Source organism: Sclerotinia sclerotiorum, genomic scaffold, assembly GCF_000146945.2.
Source record: "Sclerotinia sclerotiorum 1980 UF-70 scaffold_21 genomic scaffold, whole genome shotgun sequence".
Classification (NCBI taxonomy): domain Eukaryota; kingdom Fungi; phylum Ascomycota; class Leotiomycetes; order Helotiales; family Sclerotiniaceae; genus Sclerotinia; species Sclerotinia sclerotiorum.
The window spans coordinates 211,473-230,108 of NW_001820815.1; the positions used below are offsets into that span (position 1 = coordinate 211,473).

The window sequence follows — 18,636 nt, forward strand, 5'->3', positions numbered from 1 at the left end:
CATGACAATCTCGAAAGCAACAATCAAAGACCCAAAGTTTGTGCTTCGTACTTAGTTTTGAATCATTTTGGAACACAACAGTCACATAGGTTGAGATATTCAAATAGATTTTTTTTTTTTTTTTTTCATTTTGCCTACTTCACTGTGAAGATTTTACGGTAATCGTGATATTTGTGATTGTGATTGAACAATGAGTAAGTTCATTATCGTCTTACATGAATAACACCAAAAACTTTGATCGGGAAATTGCCATGGACCGGCGATGGAAGCATATTCTTCGAGGTAGAATGTGTCTTATCTGCAATCTATCTCGTTACTTCTTTTAAGTTTTGGATAGCGTCTCTACTCGAATCACATAATAATCTTCATATTCAATTCAAATTTTCGAAGAATTTTAAACTTTTAATGTTGTATTATCTAACCCGGACTTTTTTTATAATTGAAACGCCCTCATTATCTTATCTAATCCAATAAGATCACAGAGTAGCGATCCCGAAGGCAGTCCGTATCAAGTACAGTAAAACTATCAGACAAAATGACTACAAGGACGCTAATGAGTCGTCTCGGAAAGTAACCCGCCTTTGGGGCACAACTCTGTTTACTTTTTTAGACAACGAAGGTCGAGACCGGAAAACCCCATCGCCATAACGAGACAACGACCATCGTAATTAAATAAAAGAGTCATATTTATACGTCTATCATCATCGAGCGACCATCATATCGAAATCAAATGATGGCTCTCATAACTATACAACAACCGTTGATTCAGGGAACGACCTTTACAATCCGAACTCACAAAATGTCATTTCCAGAACCAAATCCAAAGTCAAACAAGGCCTCAGCCTACACACCACCTAGCGGAGCGTCTATTGCCTCAGTAACAGATGGCGGTCAAGCAGGAGAGAACACTACTGTCGGGAGGCCAAGCAGCGGGCGAACTTTGAACAAGTCCGTGAAGGTAAAGGAATTGAAACTAGTGCAGAATGCAAAGAGAAAGCGAAAGGCAACAGCAGCTGCCACTACCTCGAACAAGCGGGTCAAGACTACAGAAGAACATAAAGCACATAATGCAGAAATGGAGAGAGATACATCTGAGGATGTTGCTGCTGGCAAACAAGGACCTCAGAGGCGGAAGCATATCCAGAAAAGCCCGAATATGAATGCACCCGTCCCAGTTGCCCCGGTTGCTCCAGCCACTATGAGTTGGGGTCGGCTTAAACTGACATACACACCTCCAAACGCTCAGCCACAGCTTCGACTAAAACTCAGGATCAAAACCTCATCCAGTAATCCGAAGGAAGATGAAACAGCTGGCAATTCTGGACAGGGAGGCAAGGTGGCTCGGCTGGAATGGGAGGAAGTTCTTCGCATTCGAGAAATAGAGGAGGCAAGGAGAGTTCTCGAGGATATGAAAGCAGGGATTAGAGCTGAACAGGCTCAACGGTATGAGATGAGAATTCAAGGGGCTCAACAAGATGAGATAAGAGCTCAAAAGGCTCAAGAATCACGAGAAAGGGCTCGCGAGGTTCAACAAGCAAGGAAAAAGGCTTTCCTCGCTCGACGAGCAGAAGAGAAGAGGAGAGCTCAAGAGGCTGTACAAACAGAGAAGAGAGCTCGCGAGGCTCGAGAATTAGAGAAGAGAGCCCATGAGGCTCAAGAACTAGAGAAGAGAGCTTACAAGGCTTTTTAAGAAAGAATGGGAAGAGCTGTTGAGGCCTGGGAGGCTCAAGATTCAAGGAAGGAAGCTTCCGAGGCCCGGAGTGCGAAATGATCCAAAGGCACTCGTACAGTTGTGCTGTTCTTTCTCAAAGCTGTCCTTTCTCAAAGCTCTTCTTTCTCAATCACCTATAGGCCTCATACAAGTGAGCATGGTCCATAGAACAAGAGGCAAAAGAATAGAAAGAATGATTGGCCAACATACGACTGCGATTTAGAATTTGGTTAAAGCTTAGAAGAAGCTGTATGTTTGAAACATTTTCACGCATAGGATAGGGGTGGCTTTTTTTGGGTGGTTATCTGTTGTATGGTGTTTTACCGGGAGATTTATTATACCACGATTCTCCATGTATTTTCTCAATGGATTTGTTTTAATGTTTGTCAATGTTGTTTTTAGAGGGATTCATTGTATTTACCTTTCATGTGTTCTCCGAAAGGATTTGTTTTATTACTTGTCGATGTATGTTCTTCAAGGTCTTACTCTCGATAAGTTTATTTGGAATTTGTTTATAAGATATCAAGGGATGGATGTATAGGAGTATGGGAGTATGAGAGTATGTATGTATATCTGTGTATACGTATTTATGCCTGTATGTCTGTCTGTATGTGTGTATGTGTGTATGTATATTTTCAAATGAAATGGCAAAACATACAACGAACAAGTAGACTCTTGAATATTATGCTTTCGGGTAGTAAATGAATTGGTAGAAATAGAATGCTATAAAATCGAAGTAGGTATACGTAATTCATTTTTATATGTGCGGGGAGGAAATGATTAGCGCATATTTATATTAGGTAAGCGAGGCTGATCGCACTTCCAGCGAAAGGACAGCTTTTTGTTAAGGACACACATAAAGGTTACACAACCGTAGTTACAAATAGCCAAAAGTTCTATCGACAACTTACCTATCTGACAACTTGCGATCATCAATCTACATAGAAGTCGAATCGAATTATTACAATCGCCAAAATGGAGGAGACTGAAACTTTTACCCTCTTACCTCTACATATCGATCACAAATCAAAAACCATATCAACTTCCTCCAACTCTAAAGCCCTCAATGAAGAATTAGAAACAATCAATAACCTCTGTCGCACACTCATCGCCATGGAATCACCGACTGGAATTCCTCCTCCACCCGTCCCAGTGAACCCCAAAAGATCCGCCAACATTACCAAATTGCGGGAATCTGGAAATGGAGAGTTTCGCAAAGGCAGACATGGAGAAGCTATTAAAATGTATACTCTTGGTTTACAAATGGCGCTCAATAGACCTCTTTGGGAACCTTGTGGCTTGGTGAGAGATGAGGTGTCGGGATTGTATGCAAATAGAGCGCAGGCGCATATGGCGTTGCAGAATTGGGTTGAGGGAGCTATGGATGCGGAATGTAGTGTTGAGGCTAAGAGGGGTGGGAATGCAAAGGCGTGGTGGAGGAGGGGAAGATGTTTGATGGAGATGGGAAGGTTAGAGGAGGCGAGAGAGTGGCTTGGAAGGGGTTTGGAGATGGAGAATAATGAAGGGGATTTGGTGGCTTTGCTGAGGGAGATTGAGGCAAGGGAAAAGAAAACGTTGCATGTTTAATTTGGAGGTATAGGTATGGTAATGGGATTTGTATGAATTAGAGAGTGGAGTTGAGGCGTTTTCTTGGGTTCATAGGAGTATCTGCAAGAAGGGTCGACCGTTTGTTAATATTAAAATCAGAGGGGAAGCTCTCAACCAACATATGGCAGGCATTTGAAAGAAAAGAATACATTGCATTCGTTTACCAGTGGACAGTACATCGACGACTTGAATGATATAGTGGCATGTAGCAAATACATGGATTAAGAATCGTTTTCAACTTGTCTGGTAGTCCAGTTACGCAAAGTCGCAGCAACCTATGCCAAATACTTCAATGATTTAGAGATGAGAACAATATCAACATTTACTCGATTTGGTTATTCAAAACTCGGAGATAGATCTACTGATATTTATTACAGTTACTTGCGAATACGCCTTTACACTTACATGCATAGGGCATTTGCATAAAACGTGATATTCTTAAATCCAACGTGTTCATTATATTACTCATCTATCTATTTATTCTTTAAAAACCAAGTTATCCCAAATCTCATTACTTTATCAAATCTCCACTTCAATATCTTCTCCAAGCTCCTCAGCATTAAGCATTTCTTGTGATTGTACTCGACTCTGCCTGGCCCTCATTTCCATGTCTCGTCTCCAAAATAGCCCTGGTGGCCCCCCTCTGCTCCTCATCCAATTCCACCCCCCAATGCCTTCCCACCTATAAAATTCTCTTCAACAAGACCCCTCTATCAAACTACTCAAAGATCCGCTTTCCGTCCTCCGGTACCAAAGATCCCTCCAACATATACCCTACCAATCTATGTCCAACACTCATTTCATTTCATGCGCGGGAAGTGCTTAATGCCCCGCATGGACCCGCAAGTAGCAATTCTTCCACTTTAAGTCTATCGAAGATTTCTCTACGTTTTGCATTCTCCGATTCATCGAATAGTAGCTTGACTGCTACAGTTTCGACATTGATACAACCCCGAGCGAAATTTGTTGCGAGCTGAAGTATGCGTGCTGTGAAATAATTTTTCTCTCTCAATGCTGCTAAGGAATTCCATTGCTGGTCAAGGAGAACGAGTCTGGAGCCAAAATAATCCCGAAGAATCTGCGTAGTGATAACTCCGTAATCCACCCTGGCAGTCAGGAACTCTGCGGAGGGAAATGGGTTATAAATCGTTCTCTTGGCAAGATATTCAGCACATTCACTTCTACACTTGCAGGTCATCCTCCAGCGTCCCCATCCATTATCTAACCCCTGCATAATCATCATCAGATCCATCGGCACTAATCCATGCTCATCATGATATTTATGCACCGGCCACTCCAAGATAAACTCTTGCCACAATAATATGTAATGCCATGCTTCTTGAACATGCATCCCATCCTGTACTACCAATCTCAAAATTTCCTTAACTCCATCAGATGCAGAGAGCAAATACGCAGTGAGGATTTCCTTATCAGAGCGAGTGGTCCCACTAACGTCTTCGATGGAGATGGCGCTAGAGGCGGGAGGAATTAATGTGTATCTCCCTCGACGACGCAACAATTCTTCGTAGAGGCAGGAACCTATTCTCCAAGCGGATCTTTTAAGGTACAATTGCCACCTAGCTAGATAATCGTGCGCGGTATTAGGGGCCGGTGGTTGTATGCGGTACAATGTCCTAGCCTTGAATTGTTGCTCGGCCGTGGGAGATGTACTTTGTTCATGTGATGGACTTCTGTGGTAACTGGTACTTGGTTGTAGACGCCGTGTACGTGTAGCAGGATTCATTGTTCCATTCATAGCATTTCTTGATTCTCTACCTGTATGGGTTGGAATTTGTGGCGTACTCCTAGAGGCATTTTCAACATTTCCCTCGTGCGGAAATATCGTTCTATAGGATAGTGGTGGCTCCGGTGGCCCCGGTGTCAATTGCATCCGAGCAATATCATGCTCTGTTCTCTCGGCACTAGCTCGATTACTCGCTTCGATGATAGATGCAATTTCATTTGCGTATGCGGTGGATATGTGAGGTTGACGTGGATGCGGAGATATATCACGTCTTTCAAGCGGCGATATATCTTGCAAGTTCTCAGTTTCTGGATTGGATTCGTTATCCCGTGTATCCGTTTGAAGAGTAGAAACTTCTTGCATCGCTGGAACAGGTTGGACATCCTGATGATCTGCCCTGGTATTTGTGGACCATTCCACTTCTCCCTCATCCTCCCCCTCGATCAACCATACACCTCCCTCCTCACTCGAAGGAGAAACCGATCTCGTCTCCGCAGTCCTATGCACCTCCTCTCTAACCCTACTAACATCCCTCTGTAACCTAATCATCTCATCCGTAATATTCGGATAAACTCCGTGTCTATTGGGCACCGCCAACTGCTGAATAGAACCCTCCATCTCAGCTAAATGTCTTCGTTCTAAAAACTCAAACCTGTATCGTTGACCTACATGTTGCATTCGTTCCTCCATATGCAATAAGCTGCGTTCGACATCTAAGCGTGAACCTGGTGGTGGGAAGGAGTAAATTTGATTCATGACTCTGCGGCTCTCATCGGATATGGACTCCCGAGCTTGAGTTCCTGCTTGGGTGAACGGGGTCTGCACGTCGCTACCGTCGGATAACACTAATGCCGATTCATTCCTATGTGCTGCAATCCATATGCGTTCTGCGTGTGATAAAGTACTATTGTCATTAGCAGGTGGAAGACCGTCCGGTGGGGAATTCTGAGGATGAGGATTTTTATTTATTGGTCTTGATGCAGACAAAATTTGATGGTGATTAAATGGGTATTCGAACACGATGGGATCTTCTTGGTGGATGTTTTGCGTTTGGGTTGGTGATGGATTCACCGGTACATTATTTCGCGCAGGAGGTGATGTACTACGATCTCTAGCTCTTGATACAAATTCATTCCAGCTTCCTGGTCCGAACGTGGGGATTGGACGAAGGTTTTGTCTTGCAGATGGTAGGTTTTGTGTTTCGGTGGGTAGTGATTCAATTCTCACCGATCCATGTGTGAGCTGCTGTTGAACTCGAGGATCTTGATGCTCATTATTTCCATCCAAATCTCCAGCTCGCTGGTTCTGATCCTGGCCCTGATTTCCGTCCTGGTATCCCGCAGCAGACTCCCCAGTCAAGACAGACATAGATCCAAATTTTCTTCCCAAATCCGTGGGCCCCTCTGGTACCGACATCGACACCGACATCTCAGCTCTCTGATGATCAGAATCTCCAAGATTGTTTTCGCGTTCTGAAAATGTCATGATAGATATATCTTCTGCTCGAAGTTGAGTTGGTGATGGTAAGTTTTGAGGTGATGTTGATATGTTGATATATTGATATCAACAAACCTCCCACTAACTTACACTATCAAAATATCAAAATATCAAACTCTCGATACTCGATACTCGATACTTAATTCATTATATCCGATCCGCAGTAAGAAATGAAACCTCTCCTTGATATACAAAAGAAGAGAGAAGAAAAAAAGAAAAGGAAAGAGTAGGAAAAGTAATCTCTTAAATAGATCTTAGGAGTGCTAGTGCTAGGGCTGGAGCTGGGTGTGAATCAGTTGTTTATTGTACTTTTTAGTCTTGCTCATATCTATATTTATATCTTGTGTTATGACTTTCCTGATTATCCTAATTATTATACGGATCATCATCACATCTACATTCATTATGACACATAATTTCCCACAAGATCATTCATCACTATGATTCACGAATATCTATTTAATTGCTCCCTCTGCTTGCATCTCTCTCTATACTTACTATAAACAGAAACATGCTTTTGCGAGTCATCCCATCCTTCCTCATCCTCTACAGCACCAAAGAACTTACATCACTTACACTCACACCCAAATAAACCTCTTCCCTTCTTCTCCTACCTCTATCTTTAAACTCATCACATCATATCACACCGCTTTCAATAAAATAAGTATGCCTATTTACCTACCTATCTACCTACCTCCCTACTTACCTATCTACCTACACACAAAAAGTCCATTCCAAAAATCCACATCTCAAAAGAACCACAGAATCAAAAAATTTAGAGTTTAATACGATAAACCGCAATACAACGACGCAAGACAACAAAAAACAACGCAACGCAACGCAATAGGTATAAAAGATAATATACATCTCAAATGCATAGATGGTATAGATGGTATAGTACGTGTACAAAACAAAAATTCAAAATTCAACTCATTCTTTGTTTCCACTCTATGTCATTCATCATACCGAAATCCTAATGCCTCTCCATTTCTCACTCCGACTCCGATTTCAACTCACACTTTCATTCAATAGAACACCTTAACCATGAACCCGCCTGCAGGCCAACCATTCCTGATCCGACCGCACCTCCCGTTTTTTAGACCTACGCCAAATTTATCGTCTTCGCATCATCCACTAGCCATAATGAGCGGAGTCTCTGTACTTCTCCTACTAAGTCTCGTCCTACTTCTGCTCCTTTCCCTATTTCTATTTTCTTCCCCTGGAATCTCGATTTCATCTTTAATTCTACTAGTTAGGTAGGCGGCAAATAAAGTACTGAAACCTCCTGCAGCCATAACAACAGCGAAACTTCTATCTCCAGGTATTCCACGTGGCTTTTGCATAAATTTGAAGATTACACTGCTACCGAGTGTAGCGATGATTTGAGGGGCGGCTACCGACATGTTGTGGATACCTAGGATGATGCCTGAGGTATTGTTAGTGATTAAAAGCGAAGATCAACTGTGATGGAAGAAAATTTACCAGCTTGATCTTCATCCAAATCGTCCTCACCAACCATTGATTGTTGTCGTGCTCTACGCACAGCATCACGTTTACTGACTTCGGCACTAATAATAGCGAATGGGGCCCATAATGTCATAGCCCATGATACACCAACTAAAGCTATCAAAACCGTAGCTCCTGCAATCGATCGTACGATAAGAGTTGAGAACATGCATGCTGCGAATAGCAGATGACTTATGAGCCATGCACGACGAAGATTCAAACCAGGAATGGCGAGATTTTCCATGAAGCGTGAGAAACGTGTTGTATAACTCTTGTGAGAGTATATAGATGCACTGGACGAGGGTGTATCGTAGGATGGAGTGATGAAGAACGGCAAAATAACGTTGACGGACAATGATGTAATAGCGTACATCAAAAGAGCAAAAGTCCCAACACGGGTAGCTTTTTCGTAAAGCTTATCGATCTCTGCTGGAGTCATGTTGGGATTCGCTCTCAGATATGGCTGAACATAAATATCGCCAACATAAGAGCTCGAATAAAAGAGTTGAGGGAAGAAACCAATCCAAGCAAAGAATTCCACTTCACAAACTTGGCGAGTCAAAGGAGGTAAACGCCGGATAGATTTGAAGACTTGCTTAAAAAATGCTAGAAGTCCCGACTTCGCTTCGGCTGGAATTGGTTCATTACTTGGATCACGTTCTTTGATGGTGACACTGCTTATGATGACAGTCGTAGAAAGAGCCACGCAAGCCACCAAAGATAGAATTTTAAATTGCGTATTTCCGAAGAACCATAAATACTTTGTTAGGTCAATATAACCAGCGAGGTATGCAACAATGTTACCAATACCTATGACGCGGCTAGCGAACGAATTTGCAGTTTCTATCGATGAATATTAGCTTGTCTGCAGATAATACAGACCTTGTATGACCAACCTTGTTGATGACTTGGGGCACAATCGAGAATGTACGCTCTAATGGCAGCTTGTACTAAGGAAAGTCAGTGGGTTTTCTGATGTTAGTAAATCGGCACAAACCTGTAGCTATAGCAAAATCTAGAATATAAACTAGTAGAACAGCAACAACGATAATTGTAACTTTGACGCCTTCTGATCCTTTATCTGCACCAAACAGGCCTAGAAATCCTCCAACTATCTCTCTTACCCAAGCCAAGAAAACTAAAGAAAGGACGGTAGCCGCGGTACCTACAGCCATGAAAGGTCGTCTTTTACCCCATGGTGAACGACATCTATCACTTAATATACCAATATATGGTTGAACCAAAGCCCCTGACATTGGACCTGCGATCCATACTAAAGCCATCAAGGACTTGCTCAGACCCAATGATAAAAGATATGGAGTTCCATTGGATAGTTCCACTCCCCAAGCGACTTGTAAACCACCTATACTGAGGGTCAAAAGTATCATATACCATATTCCCTTTGTTTCCGAAAAAGTATCGTGTTCGTGATTTAATATGTTGCCGCCGTTCATGAGACCTTCTTCTTCCTCCGACTCTGACGGGGACAAAAGCGGTGACTGCTCATTGGCAGGTTTTGGGTCGTCCATTCGAGTATCTTTGTCCCTTTCCGAGTCTAAGCTTTGTATATCGCCTTGTTCCTCCCCTCGAAAACGCGTTGTGTCATTTTCCGCCATATCGTTGTTGTAGGGATAGGCCGCCTGGCCTAAGTCGAAAGTTCCGGTCAATGATATCCGATGCTCCTCTTTCAGTCGATCATATACGCGTGAAAAGTTAAAGTTCGTTTGCTTTTTGATCCTGTTGAGGTTGGCAGTCAGACAGAAAGTTCGATTGATGGGATTCAAAGGTCCTTAATAATGGGAATGCAGGGCGTTTGATGTTAATAATGGAATCGGAAACGAGTTGGTTCCTATGGATTCTGGGCATCACGAGGCTGAGGTAGGCTGCTGTGCATGCGGAACAACTTCGTCTGCTGGGATGGTCTGGTGGATCAGTGCCAGTGCGTCAGAGTCAAATGGGTATGAGGTGCATCGGAACATTTGAGATCTGTACATGTGCTGAAATCAATACGATGTAGCACAACTCCAAATGTTAAAATGATTGGAGATTTGGATGATGGATAAATGAAATATATTTCCAAAGTAACAGCGAGGCTGCTAGATGAATAAGTACCCAATACTCACAGGTATGTAAAGATTTGAATCGTTTCTTGATCAACTTAATATGATGTGATGCGACGTGAAGGTTGATGATTAGGTGAGATACGGCGAATGACATGAAAATTATGTAAGCTGAGAACAAGACAATTACAAACGAAAGTATTTCAGCCTGACCAATTAAAAGTGGCTAGGAGTAAGGCTAAGAGTGAGGCTGAATGCTAAGGGCCAATGAAAAGAATGAGAATATTACTCCGTAGAGCAATTGGATTTCTCATATCTATAGTCTATAGATGCTGGCAGCTGGTGTGCCTATGGAGATGGAGAACTCGTGGGCTATGGGTCATAGCTTACAGCATAGCAGGTACGCATACGTAATGAGAAACAAACGCGACAGACTATAATCAATTTTATATGTAGCTGCCCCCGCTATACTATACTCGAGATATGCTCATAACCATTACAGTATGAGGCAGAAATATACAAGAGTATCTACTATGTACCTGCTTTCTCCAAAACCATGATGACGACGGTAATAGGATTCATACGACATAAATGTCACATGAACTTTGGTTTGATAAATAACTACTCGTACAGAAGTTACAATGGATTCTATAATTCTTTGTAATAGGTATAATTAATAAATGATTAATAAATGTTTTTATTCTGCATCATTCACAGACAATTTGACACTTTATATGTTTCACACCTATCTAATCTGATGAAATGACAACCTGGCCAGAGATAACCTGGATGTACCTAAGCAGGTAGCATTAGTTAATCATTACTACCTTCTCTGTAGTTCCTTCCAAACCACAAAACCCAACCAAAAATACCTTTCTCCACCAGAATCCCACGAACTCCAGTATCGCATTCGAAGCACCCCTCTCCACTATCATCCAACTGATATACATGCGTCGTTCTTTTACTATTCCCTGCTCGTCCTTGAGCGACTGTACTGTCTTTCGCAAACCTAGAATATTACTTTGATAAATTTCAGATCAAATCATCTCATCGCAACAGTCGACAATCTTTCATCATGTATGCCGCAATCGCAGGCTCGGCCTTCGAGCTTCTGAGTATGTTTGCGACTCCAACAACCCACTATATTGCGCATCTGCTAATTTTGATCCTCTGATAGAGAGGCAATCTGAGGAAGAAGATCCTGATGGTATGCTACAGTCCATTCGATATCCGAAGGGGATTCCCAACTAACAACTGCCCTTGTCAATAGCACCCGATTCATCGCAGAAGGAAATATTCTCATCATGGGCTCTCTTCATCTTAATTATGTTACTCATCGTAGCTCTCTTTACAAGTTATTTGCTTCAGATTAAGAAAGTTGAAGCTGTTCATGAAACCTCCATTTCTATCTTTGCTGGTAAGTTATTTTGGTCAAGCTGTTTGTAGTGTAGATATTAACCAACTAGGTATGACCATTGGTTTGATCCTTCGAGTCAGCGCCGGAAATTCAATACAAAGTCTTGTGAGCTTCGATGATCAGATATTCTTCAATCTACTTCTGCCACCGATTATTCTAGCGTCCGGATACGAATTACATCAAGCGAATTTCTTCCGAAATATTGGGACAATTCTTACGTTTGCGTTTGCCGGGACTTTCATATCGGCAATTGTGCTAGGATTGGTATTATGGTTGTATACAAGAATTCCCCTTGATGGAGTTAGTATGACCTTCGTCGATGCCATATCTGTTGGAGCAACACTTTCTGCCACCGATCCTGTTACCATTTTGGCCATTTTCAACACCTACAAGGTCGACCCAAAACTTTATACAGTCATCTTCGGAGAATCAATCCTCAATGACGCCATCGCAATTGTATTATTCGAAACAGCACAAAAGTATAAAGAGGGTGGGAATGCAGGAACCCTGGGCCTCCTAAGTTTATTCGAAGGTATCGGCATTTTCTTGGCGGTGTTCTTCGGAAGCTTGATTATTGGAATCATTATTGGAATCGCTACAGCTTTGGGTTTAAAGTATACATATGTCAGGAGATTCCCAAAGATTGAAAGCTGTTTGATTGTATTGATCGCTTATGCCAGCTATTTTTTCTCAAATGGCCTCCATATGTCTGGTGAGTATTTCAACAGCCCTTTTTTTTTAAGAGTAAAATACTAATCTAAAGTAGGAATCGTCACACTTTTGTTCTGTGGAATCACTTTGAAACATTATGCATATTACAATATGTCTCGCCGAACACAACTAACTACCAAATACTTGTTTCAAGTTCTTGCGCAATTATCGGAGAATTTCATCTTCATTTACCTGGGATTATCTTTGTTCACAGAGATAAATTTACAATTCAAACCTCTTTTTATTATAGTTACCGTCATTGGAATCTGCGTCGCTCGATATGCGGCTGTTTTTCCTCTGTCGAGACTCATTAATTGGTTCCTTAGATATCGCGCAAAGAAAAGAGGACAAGAGGTCGCAGATGAATTACCTTACAATTATCAAGTAATGTTATTCTGGGCCGGATTACGTGGAGCTGTTGGTGTCGCGTTGGCAGCTGGAATGACAGGCGAGAATTCATGGGCTCTGAAAGCAACCGTCCTTGTGGTTGTAGTGCTCACTGTTATTATTTTCGGTGGTACCACAGCACGTATGTTGGAAATCCTTGGAATTCGTACTGGAGTAGTCGAGGAAATTGATAGTGATGACGAATTCGATATTGAAGCTATTTCGGGAGGAAACTATTACAAGCATTCTGGATCCGGAATTGGCAATGATCCAAGGCGAAGTAACGGTTCAATGCAACTCGATGGTCTTGCTAGACCAGGAAATCGTAGAGGAGCGGAACGTGGAAGTTATGCAAGTGGTAACGCTAGCCCAGATGTTAGATCGGCAAGCATGAGTCGAAAGGGTTCCAATGGAAGAAAAGAAAACGAAAGTGAACAGGATCTTCTTGGTAGAACTGGTAGTACAAGTGATGAAGAATTTGATAGCGATTCATCTGATCTTCCACCACCAGCCAATCGACCACCGAAAAGAAGACCATCACCACCTCAAGATAGTAGTGACATGGGAACACCTTACCCAACTTCAGGCAGTACGAATCGTCCTGAAGCACCACATATTACAGCTTCAGGTGCAATCAGTCAATTGTTACATGGAACAGCCGAGGATCATGCAGCATGGTTCAAACAATTAGATGAAGGATTCATCAAACCAAAGTTACTTCTTGATGGAGGTAAGGGTCCATATGGTGGACCAAGCGGGAGTTAAAACCAATGTTATCAGGATGAACAGACGATATATTCAAAAGGCAGGATAGGGCATGAGAATGGCGTTTATTGGTGTATAAGAGGGGTTGGATTTTTGGCAGCTACCACTTTGTATGCGTGTATGAAAAATAGATAGACTTTTCATGAGATTATTCTTAGGAAATAATAGCAGGGAGAATAAGAATTAGTGTTGACACTTAAGTTTTTTTGTCCATTTCTTGTTGTCTTTGTAATCATGTACTAGATTTGATGTATTATTGTCGGGAGGATGGATTTATATGTTCGTGTACTCCCATCAATTATCAAGTAATTATATATTAGATTAATAATCAAAAATATTCTATGAGTTCCTATTTCATTTCAATCTCCTGATTTAAGATTACATACAACTAGATATGTATAAATACAAATACAAATACATATACACAAACTTATAAAAAAATAGTTTTTTAGTCAAATTTACTGTAGATCACCCCAGGTAATTATACTTTATTTTTCGTTTATTTACTAAATCCTGATAAGATGGATGGATGGATGAATTACTTGTGGATGGATGGATGGATATCATAGGATAATTAGTAGATGAGAGATAGTTGATGAATGAATAGTAATAAAATAATAATACCTACGGTACCTATATAAATTTCTTATTATTGAGGAAATTTAGGGGAAGTTCGGTTGGAGGGGTAGGATGATGGATGGGTTTGTTGTTGGGGTGTGGTTATGCGTTGTAAATGTATATGAGATGAGTTGTTTCTGGGTTATATATTCGAGCAGAAACTTCGATTTTGAGGTATAGAGTTGAAATTCGTAAATTAATCCCCGGCCAGTTTTGTCTATAGATAGTCTAAACTCGTCTAATAAGTAGTACAAGTACCCAAAAAACCAATCTATCTTCTAAAATTATATCCCAGAAATCATCTAAAAACAATCCCGACATATTTATATTCCCAATTCCCATATCTCATATCTCATTTCTATTCATATTCCTATTTCTTTTCCCATTTCCCAAATAACATACTAAAAAAACAATCCACATCATCTCCTTCTAGACTCACTATTCTCTAACTCCAAATGATGCGCATCAGAACCAGTTGCACCTTTCTCCTCCCAAACCACACTACCTTCTCTCTTCTCAGCCGCCAAATCCGCTCCCTCGTATCCAATCTTCGTCTCGTTGAAACCATCTAATTCCTTTGCACAAACGGTATTCAGGTAAATGGGAAATGCAAACGCGACAAAGAAACCAATAAGTGGAACGGTCATAGAGATATGATAACCTTTTTTATCGGCGAGAAGACCCGTGAGAGAAGGGAAAAGAGCACCGCCAGAGACGGCGGCAACGATCCAGGAAGATCCACGTTTAGTGTGGCGACCGAGACCGCGGATTGAGAGGGCGAAAATGGTGGGGAAGATGCAGGATTCGAAGAAACTGTGATTTTATTAGTTTGAGATGTTATTAGAGGGAGAAGAGATGAAAAACTTACAGAACGAGAGATAACATAGCCACACCAGCTTCTCCTTTAACACCAATAGAAACAGATATGAATAACATAATAGCAGTCATGAATATCATGAGTACATAACGAGGTTTAGTAATCATCATCAAACCCGCCGCAGCAAATCTACCAATTGCAAAAAGACCCTGAGCAATGGCAAATCTATCCGTAGCAGCGGCTTGACTAAGACCCGCGCTTTCCTCAGCATATCTGATAAAGTTTGCCGCGACACCTACTTGAGCACCCACATAGCAGAATTGAGCCGCAACACCAAAGATAAGTTTGTATTGTCTCCGCATGGGTTTTTCTTCATATCCTGTAAGACCGGCAGATTGTTCACTCTGTAATGCCATATCTGCATCTGTGACTTCGGGGAGTTTGCTAAAGAAGAACACGACGGCGAGGAGGAAGACAAATGCGGCGATGCCGAGATATGTCCATTGGACTTTGGATAGATCTTGTCCATCACCTTCTTTGAAGAAGACTCTCGAAGCAAGAAGTGGAGCAACGACAGAACCAACCGCTTGAAAAGCCTGCGAGAGTTCAAGACGGAATTCTGAAAGTCGTGGAGGTCCACAGGTAGCGATGAATGGATTTGCAGATGTTTCAAGCGTGCTAAGTCCCGATCCGACTATAAATAAACTTCCACAGAAGCCAGGGAATGATCTATAGACGGCTGAAGGCCAGAACATCAATGCTCCTACACCATATATGCAGAGACCAACGATAAATGTCCATCTATAACCGAATCTTCGAACGAGCCATCCGGAATACGTCAGGGGCCCGATAAAATAAGCTCCGAAGTAGGCGCCTTGGAGTCCTCCTGCTTCGGCGGCAGTAATATTGAGTGCGGTTTGGAATTTAGCGTTCAGAACATCTAAGAGACCGTATGCGAATCCCCAGAGGAAGAAGAGCATGGTGACGAGGGTGATGGGGTAGATGGATTGTCGGACTGTTAGGGCGGCAGCACCGCTTAATTCGGTGTTACCTATACCTGCGTTGGCCATTGCGTCGTCGCTGGAGGAACGTCGTTCATCTGATATGTCTTCTGTTTTTTTTCCGAACATGGTTATGTTGAGGTGGTTTTGGGGATTTTGTTTGTGGGAGGGATTGAGATGGAGAATGTAGAAGTAGGTAGGTAGGTAGGGTAGGTAGGTAGGGAGAAAGATTGATTAGAGAAGGAGAAGAGGAAGGAGGAGAGAAAGGGAAGTAAAGAAAAAGTATCAATCAACTTCGACTGCTGTAACTATCTAATCTTCCAAAAAAGAGGACATCCAGTATCCCTTTTATCAACATTTTGAAAAATGCCAATATCCCCACGATATGAGAAATGATCCCTGACCTGTCTAGTTAGTCACTAATGACATATACACACCTCTCCATGCACTAGAAGTTTTTCTAGGAACGATCCCAACATACGCAGTAGATGGCACATGGCTTGAGACCTTACTATTCCACTTGCAGTCAGGTTCCCCAAGAAATACCATGTTCGTGTGGAGAAATAAATAACATGAATGGGATTTATCCCGCGCGTGCTCTAAGGTTAAATTCTAATTGTCATGATTTCGTTCATATCATAACCTTACCTGTACAATAGAAGTGGATAAAAAAGAATTATCTACAGTAGATTCTAAGCTACAGAAAGTCGCCGCACAAACAAACACCAAGGTTTTGTTTCGCTTCAGGAACTTCCCCTTGTGCTAAAGAAAGGCACTACTTCGGGAGATGTATAGAGTAGAAAAATAAAGAGACCCATATTAGAGGCTGTGTAATATTATTGGCTAGGTTCTCCAAAGAATGTAGATTTTCCCCCGCACCAACCCCGTGGTGCCCCGCATTGCGATAGACGCTTGGCGAGACCTTCATTTTTACTCTTTTTATGTATTCTTCTTCTTCTTTATTATTAAAACTTATAACATGATATTATATTTTATTCCAAATGAAGCTGCAGATGTATAAACTACCTACCTAGTAATCTAATTTGTTATTTTCGTGTTCGTTCCTACTGATAAGGTCACTGGTGGTTGGTTTGAGTTCTTCTACACCCCCACGGCAACACCGATGCCATCAAACGCCTCGCTTCGCTAACTGAAGATTTCCTTGGCCTTAATAACCCCGGGCCAAGAGATTCACCTATTCTCTTGTTACTTCTTGGCTGAAGATAAATAAGATTTTTTATCGGCGAAATTATGGAGTCGTGAAGCTCGAGGGACATCGTTAGGCTTGCTGGGATAATATTGGCAGATTGGCATGCATCAATTGAACAGAGCAAAAATAATCTCGAACACATCACGGACAGATACCAATAACACGGCACGCATCGAGGCTCTGTTTTCGACAAGAAACTCAAAAGTTTCCAAATCATCATTCCTAGCTGCTATTTCATGAGCTAGAATACGCTAAGAATGGTATTTTGAAAGGCCAAGTTATTACCTAAGAGTGGTAGATAATGCATTATTTTGTATTAGCTTCTGTCCAAGCCGATGGGTCCAATTGAGCAGAGATATGGCCACCACAATTTCAGATCTAGAGTCTTTTTTGTCAGTCATTTGACCTGGCACATGACGAGAGGGCGACAAGAAATCCATATTGGGTCGAGTGTTATCAAACCATCTCCCAAACACCAACTCCAATCTAGTCATTACCCAAGGACTTGACCAAAAGTCCTCTCTCAAACCCCCTGTCTCTAACTCCATCTTTCTACCCCATGATTTTCACCAGATTGCCTCATTTGGACCAAAGCTTCGCGACGAACCCACAAAGATTCTTCTTGCTACCTCTCCTTACGAAATCACGATATTTTTCCAACTCGACCTCATATTCATCCTTCATATCTCGATATGCGAATTCTCCTTCCCTATCAGTTCTGAAGTATGTCTCAAACTCCTCTCCAGACCATCTTCTCTGCTTAACCTTCATTTTCAAACTCTGACGTGCGAAAACCGTGTACTGAAACTTCTCCTTCTCGTAATACGATTGCTCGTAGAAGAAAGCCATAGTACGACGCCAGCTGAGTATATTGAGAAAGCGAGTGCAGTCTTTACTGGCCAGGATGAAATCAGGGTGAAATCCAGCGTACATACGTTTATAAACCTCGACATCTGTCCGTCTGTACTCCCCAGCGATATCTTGATACAAAAGTGCGTCTGCTATGGCATTACCAACATTGAGTAATTCCTCCCCTGATTCTGCGATTTTTATATTTGTCGTCGAACCCATCTTTGACTTCTCCGTCGAGACTTTTTGAGTTCGTAACTGTATGCCTATTTTCAGGAATGGCTTCATGAGAATTGCTTCTTGCTTCATAGTTTCAACCCGAGCTTCTAGATCGCGGATCTTTTTTTCGCTTTCTCGAAGTTTGTGGTCTTTGTCGCGCATTCTTTCATTGTGGAGATTGTGGAAGACTCGATCTGAGGCGACGAGACGGTCCGTTATGGTGCTGCAACCTATGCATGGTCCCTCTGCTAAACCAGGAGGATCCATGTTGAGGATGAATGGGCTTGCCAGTGGTTTGTGAGGTGGATGGCTGTGTGAGACTGGATTGTTGGAGTTTTTGGCTAGAGATGCTGATACGACATAAGGGCAGAAATATCAACAGTCGAAGCACACCACTTATTGAATACGTCGCAGCGACTTTGCAAGCAAGGAATTTTGGTAGAACTGGAAGGTGAATCGATATATATATGCAGAGAGGGGGTAAAAACGGAGATGGCACAAACCCTATTGGAGTCA

At 42.0% G+C, this 18,636-nt stretch overlaps 7 protein-coding genes across 7 annotated transcripts; 3 read left to right on the top strand and 4 right to left on the bottom strand.

The window, feature by feature from the left end:
* Positions 1-799: 799 nt before the first annotated feature.
* Positions 800-1,690, top strand: SS1G_12444 (predicted protein; the record flags this gene model as incomplete). The annotated part of the gene is made up of 1 exon (XM_001586408.1): positions 800-1,690. One exon carries the CDS (start codon positions 800-802, stop codon positions 1,688-1,690), a length of 891 nt encoding a protein of 296 aa, XP_001586458.1.
* Positions 1,691-2,137: 447 nt separating this feature from the next.
* Positions 2,138-3,298, top strand: SS1G_12445 (hypothetical protein; the record flags this gene model as incomplete). The annotated part of the gene is made up of 4 exons (XM_001586409.1): positions 2,138-2,176; positions 2,253-2,274; positions 2,538-2,584; positions 2,657-3,298. The coding sequence occupies 4 exons, from the start codon at positions 2,138-2,140 to the stop codon at positions 3,296-3,298; spliced, it is 750 nt and encodes a 249-aa protein (XP_001586459.1).
* An 826-nt stretch (positions 3,299-4,124) lies between these two features.
* On the bottom strand, positions 4,125-6,548 carry SS1G_12446 (predicted protein; the record flags this gene model as incomplete). The annotated part of the gene is made up of 1 exon (XM_001586410.1): positions 4,125-6,548. One exon carries the CDS (start codon positions 6,546-6,548, stop codon positions 4,125-4,127), a length of 2,424 nt encoding a protein of 807 aa, XP_001586460.1.
* Positions 6,549-7,687: 1,139 nt separating this feature from the next.
* On the bottom strand, positions 7,688-10,283 carry SS1G_12447 (hypothetical protein; the record flags this gene model as incomplete). Its single annotated transcript, XM_001586411.1, has 6 exons — positions 7,688-7,986; positions 8,043-8,909; positions 8,963-9,016; positions 9,064-9,803; positions 9,936-9,978; positions 10,190-10,283. 6 exons carry the CDS (start codon positions 10,281-10,283, stop codon positions 7,688-7,690), a joined length of 2,097 nt encoding a protein of 698 aa, XP_001586461.1.
* Positions 10,284-11,201: 918 nt separating this feature from the next.
* On the top strand, positions 11,202-13,406 carry SS1G_12448 (hypothetical protein; the record flags this gene model as incomplete). The annotated part of the gene is made up of 5 exons (XM_001586412.1): positions 11,202-11,241; positions 11,304-11,333; positions 11,397-11,543; positions 11,593-12,255; positions 12,505-13,406. 5 exons carry the CDS (start codon positions 11,202-11,204, stop codon positions 13,404-13,406), a joined length of 1,782 nt encoding a protein of 593 aa, XP_001586462.1.
* A 1,037-nt stretch (positions 13,407-14,443) lies between these two features.
* On the bottom strand, positions 14,444-15,911 carry SS1G_12449 (hypothetical protein; the record flags this gene model as incomplete). Its single annotated transcript, XM_001586413.1, has 2 exons — positions 14,444-14,837; positions 14,893-15,911. The coding sequence occupies 2 exons, from the start codon at positions 15,909-15,911 to the stop codon at positions 14,444-14,446; spliced, it is 1,413 nt and encodes a 470-aa protein (XP_001586463.1).
* Positions 15,912-17,631: 1,720 nt separating this feature from the next.
* SS1G_12450 (predicted protein) lies at positions 17,632-18,387 on the bottom strand (the record flags this gene model as incomplete). The annotated part of the gene is made up of 1 exon (XM_001586414.1): positions 17,632-18,387. The coding sequence occupies one exon, from the start codon at positions 18,385-18,387 to the stop codon at positions 17,632-17,634; it is 756 nt and encodes a 251-aa protein (XP_001586464.1).
* Between the last annotated feature and the right edge of the window lie 249 nt (positions 18,388-18,636).